The sequence below is a fragment of the Vulpes vulpes genome, chromosome 16, assembly GCF_048418805.1.
Source record: "Vulpes vulpes isolate BD-2025 chromosome 16, VulVul3, whole genome shotgun sequence".
Classification (NCBI taxonomy): Eukaryota; Metazoa; Chordata; class Mammalia; order Carnivora; family Canidae; genus Vulpes; species Vulpes vulpes.
The window spans coordinates 73,816,196-73,832,327 of NC_132795.1; the positions used below are offsets into that span (position 1 = coordinate 73,816,196).

The window sequence follows — 16,132 nt, forward strand, 5'->3', positions numbered from 1 at the left end:
ATTAGTCTGGGAAATGTTTGTATGGTTGAGATCAGAGTCTGGAGAACAGTGTCCTACTGAAGCTATAGAAAAGGGAGTTTTGTGAGCAAGGAAAAAGGAAACCATAGCTCTTCCTCTGCCCCCACTTTGGTCCAATTGGACAGCCCCAGGGTTAGGCCTTTTGGGCATTGTGTTTGGTGATGTATCCAGGAGCATGCAGCATCGGAAGTCTCAGGAACTTGGAAAAAGGTAGCACAAGAGCTGGCTGTCAAGTAGAAATATGCAGAGGTGACAGCAAGCTGATCTCACTTCCCCTGTGTTTCTTTTAGTGGAGCCAAAGGATCAGGACTTAAACTCAGGCCTCTTAAGAGTGGGGCTAACAGGGAACATGTGTGAGTGGATCGTTGAAGGCAAAAAAAAAAAAAAAAAAAAACCAGGCTGCTCGGGTCTACGTGGGTGGTCTGTGACCTGATCTTCTTAAGTGGTGGCCAGAGCCAAGTTTAGGGTGGGTGATGTTCCAAGAGGCTTTTGATGAACAGAGAGTCAGTGGTCTGCTTGCTTCTGGAGGGGATAATTAGTTGTAAATCTAAGGAGTTCTGGAAGGCTGATTGGTGATCTGGGTTAGAAATGGGACCCGGAGTATCATGGCACAGAGCAGCAGCCATAACGCCCTGGCTTTTGTAGGGCTCGTAGGCAAGAGGGAATGATTATAGCTAACTTTTACGGAGCCCTGACTACCTGCTATGCTGTTTTCTTGGCACTTGAGTTGCTGTTGCTCATTGAGTCTTGGCAACGGCCCCATGAGCAGGTACATTTATTATTTTCATTTTATACATGATTCCATGGAGCTGCTAGGAGTCAGGTTTCAAACCCATACAGTAATTCTGGAAAAAGCCCTTGTTGACTATTTCCTAGAACATTTTCATGTCTTTTTCTTACTCCGTCTCCTTTTCTCCTTTCTCTGGCTGGCTGTGATTCTGTAATTCTTTCTGATTCATTCCAGCACAGTTTGCTGCTTTTCTGAAACAAAATATGCTGGTGAGGAAAGCTCTTCCTCCCGGCACCTCCTCCTGTCTCTTTGGTGAGTATTGCTCTTCCTCTCACCTTTTCATGCTCTACTCTCTGCTTCTCTCCACTTCTTCCTTGTTTTCTTCCTCATCCTGCCTCTCATTTGTCTCTGGTTTCCTGCTGTTCTTTTCTCTTTTCCTTTTTCTGTCTTCTGATTCTTTTCTTGGCTGACTCCTTTTGCTTACTCCTCCATAGTATTTGCTTTTTCTCCATACTTTGTTTGTCTCTAATGGTTTTTCCTTTTTTGTCTCCTGTGGCTCTTGACTCTGCTTCTCCTGTATGTGCCTGTGGCCTATTGCCTGTGAACCTGAGTTTCCTTGTGTGTTTTTCTCCCTGCACCTCTGGTTTCCTGCTTCCATCCTGGCCGCTACAAGCACACCAGCCACTTATCAGCATAAAACCTGTAGCTCCTTTCCCTTTTACCTGCCTTCCTATTCTGATTTTACTCAGTGCATTTATTCCCTAAGCGATTCTTTTAGCTGGTTATACCCTGTGGCTTGGAGTAGCTCTCCGTGGCCCAGGCCAGGAGCACCATCCCTGCCTGCTATCCTCATAGGACTATTGTTTTCCTCCCCACCCTACCCCTGATTGCCTATGCTAAAAAGAGGGCCTATGGTGGGCTTCTGGTTTTAAAGAGAAGGGAATCTCTAAGGAAGCCTGAAGGATAACTTCAGATTCCGAGAGGCTTGGCCATGTGCAAGATGAGTCTGTTTGATTCAGTGAAGGGGGAAGGCCATGTGTGAACAGTTGGCCTTTCTCTGTACTACTACAAATGACTTGCGGACTACTTGTGACATGGGCCATTGTTGCCTTGTTGCTTTTGGGCAGGAGCAGTAAAGTTGTCTTGGCTAAGATGCTCCTTTACCTAGTAGCTACTCAAAGCCAGTGTCAATTCCTGGCAATAATTCTTCTTGTTGCCTTCATTTGGCAACCAAACACTCAACCTTGGGTTCTTAGGACAGAGTAGGACTCTGAGAGCCTTGTGAAAATCTCCTCTGTAGAGAGGACTGGGTAGTGTGCTCCTCTACTACTGCTTTGTGGGATGTTTCCTGTCCCCCAGCTATGTGATGTGGGGTGGGCCTGAAACAGGAAAATTACCACATTGAGTCCAGGAAGCATGGCTTCGATCCCTTGTAGTGAGTCCTCTGTTGTTTGGCCTTCGGTAGGCAGGGTTAAGGTATCTTCTCCTTTCTTTTTGTTCCCACCAACTCAGAGCCCCCTACCTTCTGTCTCCAGAACAGGATAAGGGATGGGAATGGGGCCATCCTCTGAAAGGGCAAGGTGGCCTTGTACCACAGGTGGGACCTGAGTGAGGTGGGATTGAAGCATTGGCAGTTGCCTTTGAAGTGTGATTTTGTGTGTGACACACAGTCATGCCCATGCTGGTGCTGTCAGTGTCTCTCGGGCTTTTTTGGATTGTGGAAGACCTTACCGCAGGTCCATCTCTTAGTTCCCATTTCATCAGAACAAACGGAAGAGGCAGAGAAAGAAGATCTTAGGGTCCAGCTGAAGCGCCATCATCCCTCCAGTCCTCTTCCTGGCAGTAAGACCTCCAAGCGACCGAAGATTAAGGTATCCCTTATCTCCCAAGGGGACACAGCTGGAGGGCCTTGTACTCCTTCCCAAGGAGGAGTTCCAGAAGGTGAGTTTTTCTTGGCCTGTTTAAAAAAAACTGAGCTGTCTCAAACCACATAACATTACTCTCTTGGTGACTACTTGCTGTACAGCTGAGCCTCTGCTTCAGTGTAAGATGTGCCTGGAGCAGAGAGGACATGCGGTAGCACATGGGACAGACATGGATAGTGACCTGATCTAAGCTAGGATCAGGGAGGCAGAACGAGGATCAGAGGGAGCTCAGGGGTCATTCAAAGTATCATTATATTTTGTTCTTTACCAGTTTCAGTTAAAGATAAGAAAATATTCCAAGGATGCCTGGCTGGCTCAGTTGGTAGGGCATGTGACTCCCAATCTCAGGGTTGTGAGTTCGAGCCCCTATTGGGTATAGAGATTATTTAAAAATAAAATCTTAAAGTAAATAAATAAAATATACCAGAAAGTTTAAAAAATAGAAGAAAAATAGAACTCTCAACTCTCCCTACTCTACTGTACTTGATCTTCATTTTTCTTTGACCAGTCTTTGTCCATAATATTTTGCATTTAGCCTAGGTTGTGAAACTCTGAAAAGTAGGGGCCAGCCAGGACTGACTGGTGACCTTGGTGTTTTCTTTTTTGCAGCTGTGGGAGGGAAGCCCATCACCATGACGCTGGGGCAGGCTTCAGCTGGGGCCAAAGAGCTCACAGGGCTTCTCACCACCACCAAGTGAGTCTATTTCTTGGCCTCTCTGGCTCTGTTCCTTTCTTTCTCTTCACCTTTTGTCTGGTTGATTTAGTGCTTGGAAAGATGGTGGAGGTTGGGTTTTGTCAATTTGGAAATATGACTTCTTTCTTAGTGGGATCTTTGTCTTTTTTTGGGGGTTAGCTCAGAGGTTTGTTTTGTTTTGTTTTGTTTGTTTGTTTTATTTAAAGTTTGCAGAGCATCCCATAGCTATTGCTTCAAGGTTTGGTTTGAAGTTTTAACTTAAGGCCTGACTTTCAGAAGGACTAGAGACTGAATTCGGAAGGTGGGACAAGGAAACTCTGGGTTCTAGTGTTCATTACTATAAGTGTTGCTGGGCCCCACTCTGAACCCTTCCTGTGTTGCCAGGGTCTGTTTCCCTCTAACCTTTGGATAATAGAGCTCCTGTTTTTGTCTCCAGGTCAAGTGCTTCTGAAGGGGGAGTCTCAGCCAGCCCAGCCTCCTCAGTGTCCAGCAGCACAGCACCTGGTGCCTTGCACACACTCCAGAGCCGTCTGGTGGCCACCTCTCCTGGCAGCTCCCTCCCAGGTATCTGGTAGCTCAGCATTCTGAGCCTCCCAGCAAAGTCTCTTTTGGGTTGCTGCTGGAGGTGGTCCTGGGAAAGCAGCTGAATCTAAAGAATGTTCCCTTGAGTTGGCAGGCTTTCATAGAGGCTTGATGTGACCTGGAATTAACTTTGAGGTGGGGGAGTTCTTGGTTTTAATATTCACAGCGAGTATATACCCCAGTCTGCAGGTAGTATCTCTTGTACTATAAGGAAGAGAAATAGCTGGTGGGAGATGTGTCTATTGTGTTCATTGTGGTGTTTTTAAACATATCTGATTGCAGAAAACTGGGGATTGTGGTGTACTAGCATTAACAAAACATAAACCGGGCAGCCCCCGTGGCTCAGCGGTTTGGTGCTGCCTTCGGCCCGGGGTGTGATCCTGGAGACCCGGGATCAAGTCCCACGTCGGGCTCCCTGCATGGAGCTTGCTTCTCCCCCTACCTGTGTCTCTGCTTCTCTCTGTGTGTGTGTCTCATGAATAAATAAATAAAATCTTAAAAAAAAAAAAAAAATAAACCGAGGCACCTTTCTGCCTCTGCTTGTGTCCTTGCTTTCACCACCTCACCCTACATATGATGGCTGATTACCTGAGCCCAGAAGGGCCAAGGCTCTGGAGGTGTCCTCTTTCAGGAGGACCTCCCTCTTTGCTTTGTGGCCTCTCAACTGTGTAGTGAAATGAAATCAGGTATTTGGAATTCTTTTGGCTTAAGAAGCTGTCTTTTTCCCTGGAAAGGATGGAATTTAGAATTCTGAAAAGTGGGGTTCAAGCTCTCTTCGGTTTTCCTAAAACTGTCTAAAACATAAGACAGGTGGTTTGGAGCAGGTGGGGATATGTGGAGCAAACCCAAGGCAGTGTGTCTAGCAGAATACTTTTCTTCATGAGGGCATGCAGTGTGCATGCCCAGGGAGCCCTTACTGGCATCTTTCCGAGAGCACTGGGGATGTCCCAGGAAAAGAGCAGTGGTACTTTAGTTGGCTGTGGAGGGTGGCTAAGTGTGGCTGCTCTTGGGATAAGAGATTGAGCCTGTGCTGACATGTGTTATATCCTCTCCTAGGGGCCGCATCAGCCAGCAGCCTCCTTCAAGGCCTCAGCTTCAGCTTGCAGGATATCAGCAGCAAGACCTCTGGCCTCCCAGCAAACCCTTCCCCAGGGCCAGCTCCACAGGTGCACACCTTCCTCCCATGGGTCTGTACAGGTGTTAGGAGGAGGCCTTCTCAGTTTAATTGGATTTGGCAGGGAAACTGGGTCTGGAGTCTAGGTCAAGACAGCCAGCCTTCTGACTTCACCCCCAAGAGCTACCAAACGTTAAGGCTCCATCACTACTGTGTGACCTTGGGGAAGTTTTTTGACTTCTCTGTATCTTTATTTCCTTGAATATGTAAAATTAGGGTAATAACAGTATTTCAAAGGTTGTTTTGAGGATTAAGTAAGATAGTATATGGAAAATGTGTGGAAGACTACCTTGCATGTAGTAGGTACACAGTATAGGATAGCCTTTAATGCTATGGGCCCTCCACACTTGAATGTTGCTGTTAGGCAATAGCTTCTGATCACCTGGGCTTGTGTGTCCCACAGGCCACCAGCGTGAAGTTGCCCACCCCCATGCAGAGCCTGGGTGCCATCACCACGGGCACCAGCACCATTGTCCGTACCATTCCTGTGGCCACCACTCTCTCCTCCTTGGGAGCCACTCCTGGTGGGAAGCCCACAGCTATCCACCAGCTGCTGACTAATGGGGGCCTTGCTAAGTTGGCAAGCAGCCTCCCTGGCCTGGCTCAGATCTCTAACCAAGCATCAGGTGAGTCTCTCATGACAGCTGTGGGACTCTTAGATATGGGTCTTTTTCCCTAGGACCTTCCCATCTTATGTGAGCAAGACATGTTGAACCCACCTCAGCAGGGTCCTGGTGTTGACCTCAAGGATTCGGCTGTGTAGGGATCCCTGGGTGGCACAGCGGTTTGGCGCCTGCCTTTGGCCCAGGGCGCGATCCTGGAGACCCGGGATCGAATCCCACATCGGGCTCCCGGTGCATGGAGCCTGTTTCTCCCTCTGCCTGTGTCTCTGCCTCTCTCTCTCTCTGTGTGACTATCATAAATAAATAAAAATTTAAAAAAAAAAAAAAAGGATTCGGCTGTGTAGGTCCATGCCCCAAAGAGGTTGGAAGAACACAGCTATTTCCTGTTGCCTTTTGGACTGACTGATAACGTGGAGCTGACCCAGCCGGGGAGGATACTGAGGCGGGAAGCCAAGGGGTGGGGTGTGATGTGAAGAAATTCTGCAGGAGGAGAAAGTGGAGGCTATGACTAAAACCCTTCCTTCCCCCTCTCTCTGTCAGGGTTGAAAGTCCCTACCACCATTACTCTGACACTGCGTGGCCAACCGAGCCGAATCACTACGCTGAGCCCCATGGGCTCAGGAGCAGCCCCAACAGAAGAGCCCAGCTCCCAGGCTCTGCCCTCCAGCTCACAGGTGAGTCTGCCTGGGAGACTGAGGACATGGGCTCCAGTGTTGGGAAATTTGGGCCAGTCACCTGGCCAATTGGAGGAGCTGCTGGTGCACTGGACTTGTAGGCGTATCAAATTCAGATCTAGACCTGGGGCCTTGTAGCTTTGTGACTTTGAGCAAGCCATGGACCTCTTTGGGTCTCCTCTTCCAAAGCACTCCCTGGGTTGTTGAGAGGGATTAAATATGTAACTGTGTTCGGAGGTGTAGGGGTGCTCAGGATTTCAGTTTTGTTTGCTTTCCCTCTCCATTCCTTTTCTCTTCCCATTCTTGGCTTCATCAGTCAGAGGTTGGCGAGGCTAGTTAGTTCATTACAGCCTTTCTTTGACCAGCTGTCCAACATTGTGCCATTCTAGCCATTGGCATTTACTGCCATCTCTGTAGAACATGCTAGGTTTCTATCATTCTTAACCACAGAGACCACCAGTTCCTTGTAGCTGATCTGATTTCCATTGTGACCTTTTCATGTAAAATGTTTCTTATGTTAAAGGGTGAACTGAGAGCCACCCCAAGATGAGAGGTAAGAGAAAAAGAGTTGGGAGTCCAGTGTTGGGTGTGCTTTCCTTCACTATGCAGTTTCAGCCCTGGTCTTCCCTCGTGGGGGTGAGGGTGCTGTGCAGGCTGCTGTGACTGAATGCCTGGTCCTGTTCCCATCACTGCCACCACACCAGTCCTGTTTGTGAGCTGAGGGATGGGCTCCTTTCTGACACGTGACAGCTCCCAGCTGTTCCAGACCATCTTCTGGCTCCTCCTCTTTAGAGGAGAATACAGAGATTGTTCCCTGGCTCTCATTGGGATCATAGTTAGCTCTCTCTACATTTTTTGGAGAAAAGTGGAGGTGTTTTTCTTTATTTACTGTTAATTTTTTTCTATTACAAAAGTGATTGTACTTATTCTAAATACTTCAAACATTAATGAAATAACATAATTTAGAAAGGGAAAATTTCCCATGATATCGCTCCCAGAGATGATATACACTATTAATAGTTTGATTTGCATTCTTCTAGATTTTTCTTGCTATTCAAAGTATGTTATTTTACTGGTTTTCTGTTTTGTTTGTGTGGTGGTTTTGTTTTGTGTGTTTTTTGTTTTGTTTTGTTTTGTTTTGTTTTGTTTTTTTACAAAAATGGGATCACAGAATATGGACTATTTTGTAACTAGCCTTTGTTTACAACACTTGTTGTGACCTGTTTCCCTGTGGGTTACATAGTAACCTATCTTCTTGTCAGTAGCTGCCTCCTGTTTCACTGGGTGGATGTATGAGAGCGTATTTCACCATCTCGTTAGATAGAGAGTTAGGCTGTTTTGCTTTTGACACAGAAAATAATGGTTCAGTGAACATCCTTGTTCCTGAGTTTTGTGTGTTTCTGAGAGATTTCTACAGTCTAGAGACTAGTAAGTGGAGGGTACGTGAATCTGACATCCGGCTAGTTGCTGGCTAATTGACCTTCAGAGGTTCTGCTGGTTTACAGTTGAAGCCACAGTGATGATAATACCTATTTTCTTATGTCTTTGTTAGTTATGGAAATCAGTATTTTAAATTTTATTAATTTGATGGATGAAAAATGAAATTGTTTAAATGTGTATTTTCCTGATTACTTATGAGGTTGTATGTCTTATGAATTGCTTACCATATTCTGTCTCTACTTTCATTTATAGCAACTTTGTACATTCAGATGTTAATCTTTTATCTATTACACAAGTTGTGTATTATACTTTATCAACTGCTTATCTTTTTTCTTTCTTTCTTCCTATTGAAGTATTAAGTGCTTATCTTTGATACTTGTTCTATACGTTAAAAATTTTTATGTATTAAATCTTCAAATCTATCCCTTTATAGCTTCAAGTTTTTGTGTCTTAAGAAAGCTCTTCCCTGGGACGCCCGGGTGGCTCAGCAGTTGAGTGTCTGCTTTCGGCTCAGGGTGTGATCCCGGGGTCTAGGATCAAGTCCCGCATTGGGCTCCCTGTGAGCAGCCTGCTTCTCGCTCTGCCTATGTCTCTGCCTCTCTCTGTTTGTCTCTCATGAATAAATAAATAAAATCTTAAAAACAAAAAGCTCTTCTTTGGTCCAGGGCGCGATCCTGGAGACCAGGATCAACAATATAATCTTTTTGCAACAATATAATCTTTTTGTGTTTTCTTTTTTATATATTATTTTTTAAATTGTAAAACATACTTATGTACAGTTTATCATTTTGCCCTTTTTTAGGCTTATAGTTCAGTGGCATTAAGTGTATTTATTTTACAACCATCACCACCATCCATGTCTAGAACTCTTCATTATTCCACACAGAAACTGTTTTTACATTTTCTTATAATGCGTTTGTTTATTTACCTTTAGTTTTTCAGTCTACTTGGAATTTATTTTTCTATGCTAAGTAAGGTAAGGATCTAACTGTATTGAAGAGTCCATTCGTTCTTCCCCTATTCATTTGAAGTCTGCTGTACTTACATTCTCAGTTATTACACATATGCCTTTTTTTGTACCCCATACCCATCTGTTCTCACTTTAGTTTTATATAATTGTTTGATAATGCAAGTCTTCCAGTTAAGCAAGTGTCAAGTATGTTTCCGGAATCCAGATTCAGTAGCTTATCCAATATATCCTATTCTCTTTTTCATATATACTCCAGTATATTTGTGTTGTGCACACGTAGGAAACAAAACCTAATCAAAAGAGAACAAGAGAAAAAAAGTCAAGTGTTTCAGAAAGAAAACATATCTACTCTTTGGATTTGCTTTTATTTTACTTAGGATTTTGGTCTCTTTGTGTTTAATGTGAGATTGGCATATACTTTTTCTTCCCATCCACCTCTGCTTTTGTGTGAATGTGCTATCCTTGTCCAGTTGTATAAAGGGGTTAATTCTATCCTTACAGAGTGAGATGGAGGTGTTTTTTTCTCATATTCTAAAACATACAGTGCAAAAATTATGAGTTCCTTGACAGCTTGTTGGCAATTATAAAGCTTTTTGGGCCTATTTGCAGGTAGTCTTGACCTTTGTTGATACCACATTGATGATATGTGTTCAACTAGAACACATATCCCCACCATGTGATACCTTACTCCTTTGTTAGTGGTCCTCTTCAGCTTGCTGCAGCCTGGGGGAGCTAGTTGAGAAGAGGCTAGATAGAGCTCATTGAGAAATCATTTTACATGGGTAAGTTGAAGCACAGAATAAAGATCAAGACCTGACTTCCGACCTGGTGGTATTAACTTGAGAGCTTAGTTTTTATAATTACTAGGAGGGTTCTAGTGGTGATTGTCTTGTTGCAGAGAAAGGATTATTAGATTAAGATTTTCTGACTCCGAAGTATCTAATGGTTATCTCAGTGTTCATACTACCAGATTGTGTGAAAAGAGCTATGGGTCAGACCCTCTGTCTTTAGCCAGCTGTGCAATCCTGGGCAAAAATCACCTATTCTCTCTGGGTTTTGTTTTTCTTATCTGGTCTAGTGAGGAGGTTGGCTTGAGTTAGTGATTATTGTGGTTGGATTGATTAATAGGAGCTGTCTAGGAATCTCCTCAGACTTTTGGAAGTTGAAATTTTATTTCATATTTTTGTTTTTATTTTTTTAAGATCTTATTTTTAAGTAATCTCTCCACCCAACGTGGGGCTTGAATTCATAATCCTGAGATTCGAGAGTTGGGATACCTCTACCAACTGAGCCAGCCAGGCGCCCTAGGAAGTTGAATTTTTAAATGTTAAGAAACAAACCACCCATTTATGATGTTTATGAGACAATTGGAATATGAACATTGGGTAATTGTTGATATTAAGGAATTGTTAACCTTTTTATGTGTGATGATGGTATTTATATTGGAAAAAATAATCCTTTTTTAGTTTTGGGTTGCATACTACGATATGGATAGAATGAAAAAGAAAAAGAGGGGATCCCTGGGTGGCGCAGCGGTTTGGCGCCTGCCTTTGGCCCGGGGCGCGATCCTGGAGACCTGGGATCGAATCCCACGTTGGGCTCCCGGTGCATGGAGCCTGCTTCTCCCTCTGCCTGTGTCTCTGCTTCTCTCTCTCTCACTGTGTGCCTATCACAAATAAATAAAATTTAAAAAAAATTTAAAAAAAAAAAGAAAAAGAAAAAGAAAAAGATTATAAACACTGGCTAGACTTCCCTAAGGTTGTACAAGTACTTAATTATCTGTTTTGTTTCTGGCACTGATAAATATTTACTGTGTGTGTCTTTTACGGAACTGGACTCTTATGTATTCTTTACAGCTGAAAAGCTGTCCGAGAAAGATAAGAGACAGAGACTGTGTTGTGTCCTGCTTCAGAGTCCTGAGTATGGACTCCTTGCCTGTGGTCTTTTTCCCCTCGGGTCACACTGTGGTCTGCCCAGCCAGGGGGCATGCATCCCTGCCACCCTCGCAGTGGCCCCTGGGCAGGCAGACTCACTCTCTCAGTTTTATTCCTAATCAGGACCACAAATAAAATCTGTGTACAGACCTGCCTTTGGGCAGGGTGAACAAATGTAGGCAGATCCTTTAAGGTTTGATTGTCAAACCCTCTCCTGTGCCCTCCATCTTCCCCCATTTTCTGCATTCTCAGAGACCTCTTAGGAATTTTACAAAGGTGAAGTCTAGAAAACTGGAGAAAACCCTGGTGAAAAAAGGCCAACTCTTTCTACCTTACTTTTTTTCCCTAAGCTACAGGGCTCAACAGTTCATGGCATCCATCCTCCGTAACAACTAAAAAATGGGTAAGACCTAAAAACCAATGATCATAGAAAACTTCCCTTCAACTCTGTCACTCTTAACAGTTCAGTCTTTTTCCCTGCATTCTCTTCCTTGTCTTATGCATAATAATAAGAGCTAACCTTTGTAGTTGAACTCATTATACTTGAGGTGCTTTATGCAGATCATCTCATTTGATCTCACAACATCCCTGGGGAGTAATGGCTGTCATTATGTTTTTCTTTTTAAGATTTTATTTATTTATTCATGAGAGACACAGATCGAGAGAGAGAAAGAGAGACAGAGACACAGGGAGAGGGAGAAGCAGGCTCCATGCAGGGAGTCGATCCTGGGTCTCCAGGATCACACCCGGGGCCGAAGGCAGCACTAAACCGCTGAGCCATCCGGCTGCCCTGTCATTACGTTTTATAAATGGGGAAAAAGAGGCTCAGAGAGCATTCATCACTTGCCCTAAAAAGTGGTAGAGGTGGGTCTCTGACTGCAGAGTCCACATCTGGTAGTCACTTGGCTGCTAGGTCCCTTATGCATTCAGTTTTTTCCCATATCGAGAATTACTTCTTTGGAATAAATTCTCAGGAGTTGGAGTGATTGGGTCAGAGGTCCTGGGTGTGCTAACCTGGCAAAGTTTTAACTCCTATTTCCTCCTTCTCCTGCATAGCGCCTGCCTCCAGGACCCTGAAGATGCCATGCGATATAGCCTCCTTTACCAGGTTGGTGATGGCTGCCGTGCAGTGAGCCCTGGGCACATGTGCTGTTCTGCTGAGCCGTCCACTTGTCTGAAGACCTCTTAAGACCTCCATTTTTGCCTCCCTGCCATCTGTCTTCAGAATGGGCCTCAGGGTCTCATGAAACCATTAGGCTAGGTGATACAGCACCAGCAAGGGGAACACTGTCCTCTGGCATCTATGGGTCTGTGTCCTGGAATCATCAGGTTTCTCTGCAGATCTGGCTGTGCATGAATCAGAGGCACTTCTTCTCCGGCATTAGCTGTGACTTGACCCAAGTAGCAGTGTTGGACTGCTCACTACATTTAATAAAGGAGTTCCTTTGGGAAGTCTGTGCCGCCCCCGTGCCACGTTGGGAGGAGATGTCCACATGCTCTGGGGCTTTTAGGGAGTTAGAATTGAGAGCCTTTTGCTGAGGACCAGATCATCTTGGCCTACCGACAGTTGTGAAGTACCAGAGGGCTGGTTTCGGACATCACTGTTGCTTTCCCTGAGCAGCCATGGGAGAATGTGCCCATGAAGCTTCTCCCTCTTAAGAACCACATCAGATACTGAGTAACCTGCTGAGACCTGGGCACTCCTAAGTTCAAACCCATGATAAAGTAAAGAGGACTGGGCTGTTATCTTTCAATCCCTTTGGTCACTATAGATGGGGAGCAGCTGTTGCCAGGAAGTGAAAGATGGCCTGGCCACTTTCTTTTTTTTTTCATCATGGCTTTGGGGATTTCCTCTATATTCAGAAAACTTACAGGTCTAGAAAGGCTGAAGAAGAGGAATGGAACAAATGGAAGAGGCTTAAAGGATGTGCCAGTAAGTTCTGTGGAGAAAACTTGGTGCATGAGGCTTTGCACCTAGTATTTAAGGAACTGTTGATTCGATATGGAGATGAGAAGAATTTGCCAAGTTACAGGGAAGAAACCCCCAACCCCTGAAATTGCCATCTCCAGTGCTTGGAAGTGAAACGGAAACAGCTAAGTTAACATCTTGACTGTCCCAGGAAGTTCTGGCATCAGGATGATCAAGGCCACGCTTTAGTGTTTCTATTTCCGTTCCATGCACCTTCTTGTCTTCTTGCTTAGAAGTGGGAAGGTTATTGGCATTGACTCTACTGTGTGGGGCTTTTGGTACCAGCCTGAGCCCTGGAGAAGTGATCACTGAAGATGGAGCTCTGAACCCCTCCTTATGTCCTCACAATACTTGTACACCAAAGTAGTTTTAGATTTGGTGTCATACCTGTCCTCCAGATCAGGTTGCCTGCCCTTCCGTACTCTACAATGTTTCCAGTCAAGGTGACAATAAATAGAGCAACCCAGATGTGACTCTAACTCTGTTCAGTATCTGTAGGCAGGAGGGTCCACAGCATGCCATGGCAGTGGTCCAGGGTCCTCACCAGTGGTGTAACATATATGCAAACCGGGCTGTCTGTCTGAAGTCCAAGAGCTTTACCTGCCTGTCTAACTGGAAGCCAGGAGAGAGAACCTCTTGTGTAGGAGTCTGAGACAAGGCAGAAAGGGGTGCTGTGGGCAGGGAGGGGCTATGTGTGATAGACATAGAAAGAGCATCCTGAACACCAGGCCCTCCCTCCCTGACCTCCTGCAGAGCTGGTCTCAGCAGTGATTTGCACAAAATTAGCTTTGTTCTCTCATTAGCTGGTAGGTAACTGTTTTCAGAAATTCATTTAGTAAGTTTGAGGAAGATATGAACTCTGAAAGAGGCATCCGTGGGTCAGGGGTTTAGTAGCTTTACAGGTAGGATTATACAACAATAGAAACCAAGGACAGTAAGACTGAGACTTTGTGAAGCTTTTAGGAATCGTTTAGGACAGACAGAGGGTCCTGAACAACTCATTCATGGCTTAGGAGTATGGCCTAGACCGTGCTAGAGTGGTTGCTTCTAAAAGATGCTGGCCTAGTCTATGCTGGGGCCAAAGGAGAAACTAATGCATTGTCCTGTGTTTGTGTAAACCCTATTATGCTTTCCATGGATGAGGCTTGAGTTGTATACCTTGAAGAAAGCCAAACCTGTAAAGGGGAGTTATAAGAACATTGACTCATGTTCACCTTGGAGGGACAGGCTAAAGGGGGAGGTGGTTGAAGTCCATAGAGTTATGTTCTTCAACTCCACACTTCTGCACCCAGTCTTCTCGAAATGTGAAAGGAAGCTTCTACCTATCATGAGTCAGACCTGGAGTCCATAACCTCAGAAGGCAATACTACTGGCTGAGAATGTAGAAGGATCAAGAAAGCTTTAGTTAAATTCTTGACATTCAACATGACAGGTGCATGTTGATGCCCTATGGAAGATGTCCTTGTGCTTTAAGAAGAGGTCACTGATGGAGGAAGATCTCCTACCTGTTCTTGGCTCTACCGGTAGAACAATCTTGGGGTGGGCAAGTTATAGAGCTGAGCTGTCTCGATTCTGTTCTTACATTAGCAAAAACAATTAAAAAAATAAAAGCAACTTTGGATTTCTTCAACTTGTCTTACATTGACTTCTCATGTTTGTTTTGATAACCACTCATTGAAGTGGCACAGAAAATAGAAGCTCAGGTCCTGTGGTCATGCCACATAGGGCTCACTGATGCCCTATGCCATGAGGGGGTACAGGCGAGGAAACAGAGGCACAGAGAAGTCAAACAGCAGGAAGTGACAGAAGCAGAACTACAACCAGGCTGTCTGCTGCCACTGTCCATTCTCTGCACTGTGCTGAGGTTCTGAGATGGGACACAGGAATGGACATTAGCCCAGGAGGTGAGATGATGCCTTCCTGTGATCTCTGCAGCCCTGGGGGGTACTCTCAGCTGGGCCTGAGTTAGTAGTTAGGGTCCCTTGCCCTTGGTCCTGAGAGGCTGAAATCCCTTTGTACATCTATACCTCTACCCGGTCTAGTAAATAAATAAAGATTTAGAGATGAATCAATGAATTCCAACATCCAGATTATTTGTGAACTTATATCCACGAGGACCTATCTTCCTGTCCTTGAATTCCAGGTCCCTCCATTTAGCATTGGGGCCCTCTTTGGGTTGAAGCCATAGTTCTGGTAGACTACTTGGAGTGTCCTAGTGCCCATGGGCTCATCTTGCTACTGTCTGTTGTAGAGACTGGGTGCTTGCTTTCCCTTCCAACTCTAGTTTTGCTGACTTGGGTGAGTCAGATGAAATGAGAAACAAAGTTTAGATTATTCAAGTGATAACTATAAAGATTCAGTATAGGGTCATAGCAAATTATAATGCAGAAACATTTTTGTTACCTTGTTATCTCCCTCAAGCTTATGTTTTTGTCCTGATGGATGGTTGCAAGAAGCAGAAACTATTCACCACCATTAGTTTTAAAGGCATGTGCTTTTAGTAGGCATTCAGACAGGGAGCCTGACAGTTTCTGCTACTTGCCTTGTGACGTCAACTGCCGTGCACCTGCCAGGGGCTGGTTTTGATCCTGCCACTACAGGAGTTTGCAGCTATAGGGCCCACTGTGGAGATAACTGGTCTGTCTTTTGGGTCACGTTCTGAATGTGGCAAGCCTAGTTGGTTGAGCCTGCATTCCTCCCTGTCCCTAACTCTGTGCCCAGGCCACTTCCTCTCTTGTCTCAGAGACCTCCTCATCCTCTCCTGCATGCCAGCTTTTCTCACAGTGCTGTGCGCTGTGCCAGAGATCACTCTTCGCTTTGCTACTTTCCTTATCCTCTGGGATTGAGCTTGTATGCATCACTTTGCTGACACAGGCAGTTAGCTCTTATGTGCTCCTGGCTACGCATTACTACCTCCAAAACATTGGGTTACATTTGATGCATTTGCAGATCAAATCTTTCCCAGAGGAGGGATCCCTGGGTGGCTCAGTGGTTGAGCGCCTGCCTTTGGCCCAGGGTGTGATCCTGAAGACCCTGGATCGAGTCCCGCATTGGGCTCCCTGCATAGAGCCTGCTTCTCCCTCTGCCTGTGTCTCTGCCTCTCTCTATATAAGTCTATCATGAATAAATAAAAAGTCTTAAAAAAAAAATCTTTCCCAGGCTTGGCCTGGAGAGGTCAAGGTCAGAGTCGGATTATCTGCCTCTGTAGCTTACTGTGTGGCCCTTGGTGGGAGTCCAGTAAATGCTGGATAATGAGTGGCTATGGGCCATTGGCCCAGCTGTGCCTGCTGTCCTCCTGCAGAGAAGTCCACAGAGTAAAGTCCTGGATGCCATTTCTCATCTTTCAGGGAACATTAGAGAGAAGAGAAGGCCCTGCCCCAAATTCACACAGATGAGTGC

At 45.1% G+C, this 16,132-nt stretch overlaps 1 protein-coding gene across 50 annotated transcripts in view; it reads left to right on the forward strand.

Annotated features, from left to right (window-relative positions):
* Positions 1–14,363, forward strand: part of KANSL3 (KAT8 regulatory NSL complex subunit 3) — a 44,124-nt gene extending 29,761 nt beyond the window's left edge. For 14 of the 50 annotated variants that reach the window (XM_025992545.2, XM_072742773.1, XM_072742757.1 and 11 more), the window contains 8 exons: positions 983–1,060; positions 2,498–2,689; positions 3,283–3,367; positions 3,804–3,931; positions 5,006–5,115; positions 5,527–5,749; positions 6,287–6,420; positions 11,821–14,363. In XM_025992545.2, the coding sequence (XP_025848330.1) occupies positions 983–1,060; positions 2,498–2,689; positions 3,283–3,367; positions 3,804–3,931; positions 5,006–5,115; positions 5,527–5,749; positions 6,287–6,420; positions 11,821–11,841 (971 nt within the window). In that variant the 3' untranslated portion in view covers positions 11,842–14,363. Of the gene's footprint in view, positions 1–982; positions 1,061–2,497; positions 2,690–3,282; positions 3,368–3,803; positions 3,932–5,005; positions 5,116–5,526; positions 5,750–6,286; positions 6,421–11,114; positions 11,168–11,820 lie in introns of all 50 variants that reach the window. The other 36 variants (XM_025992540.2, XM_025992549.2, XM_072742766.1 and 33 more) reach the window with 5 other exon arrangements.
* Positions 14,364–16,132: the final 1,769 nt, after the last annotated feature.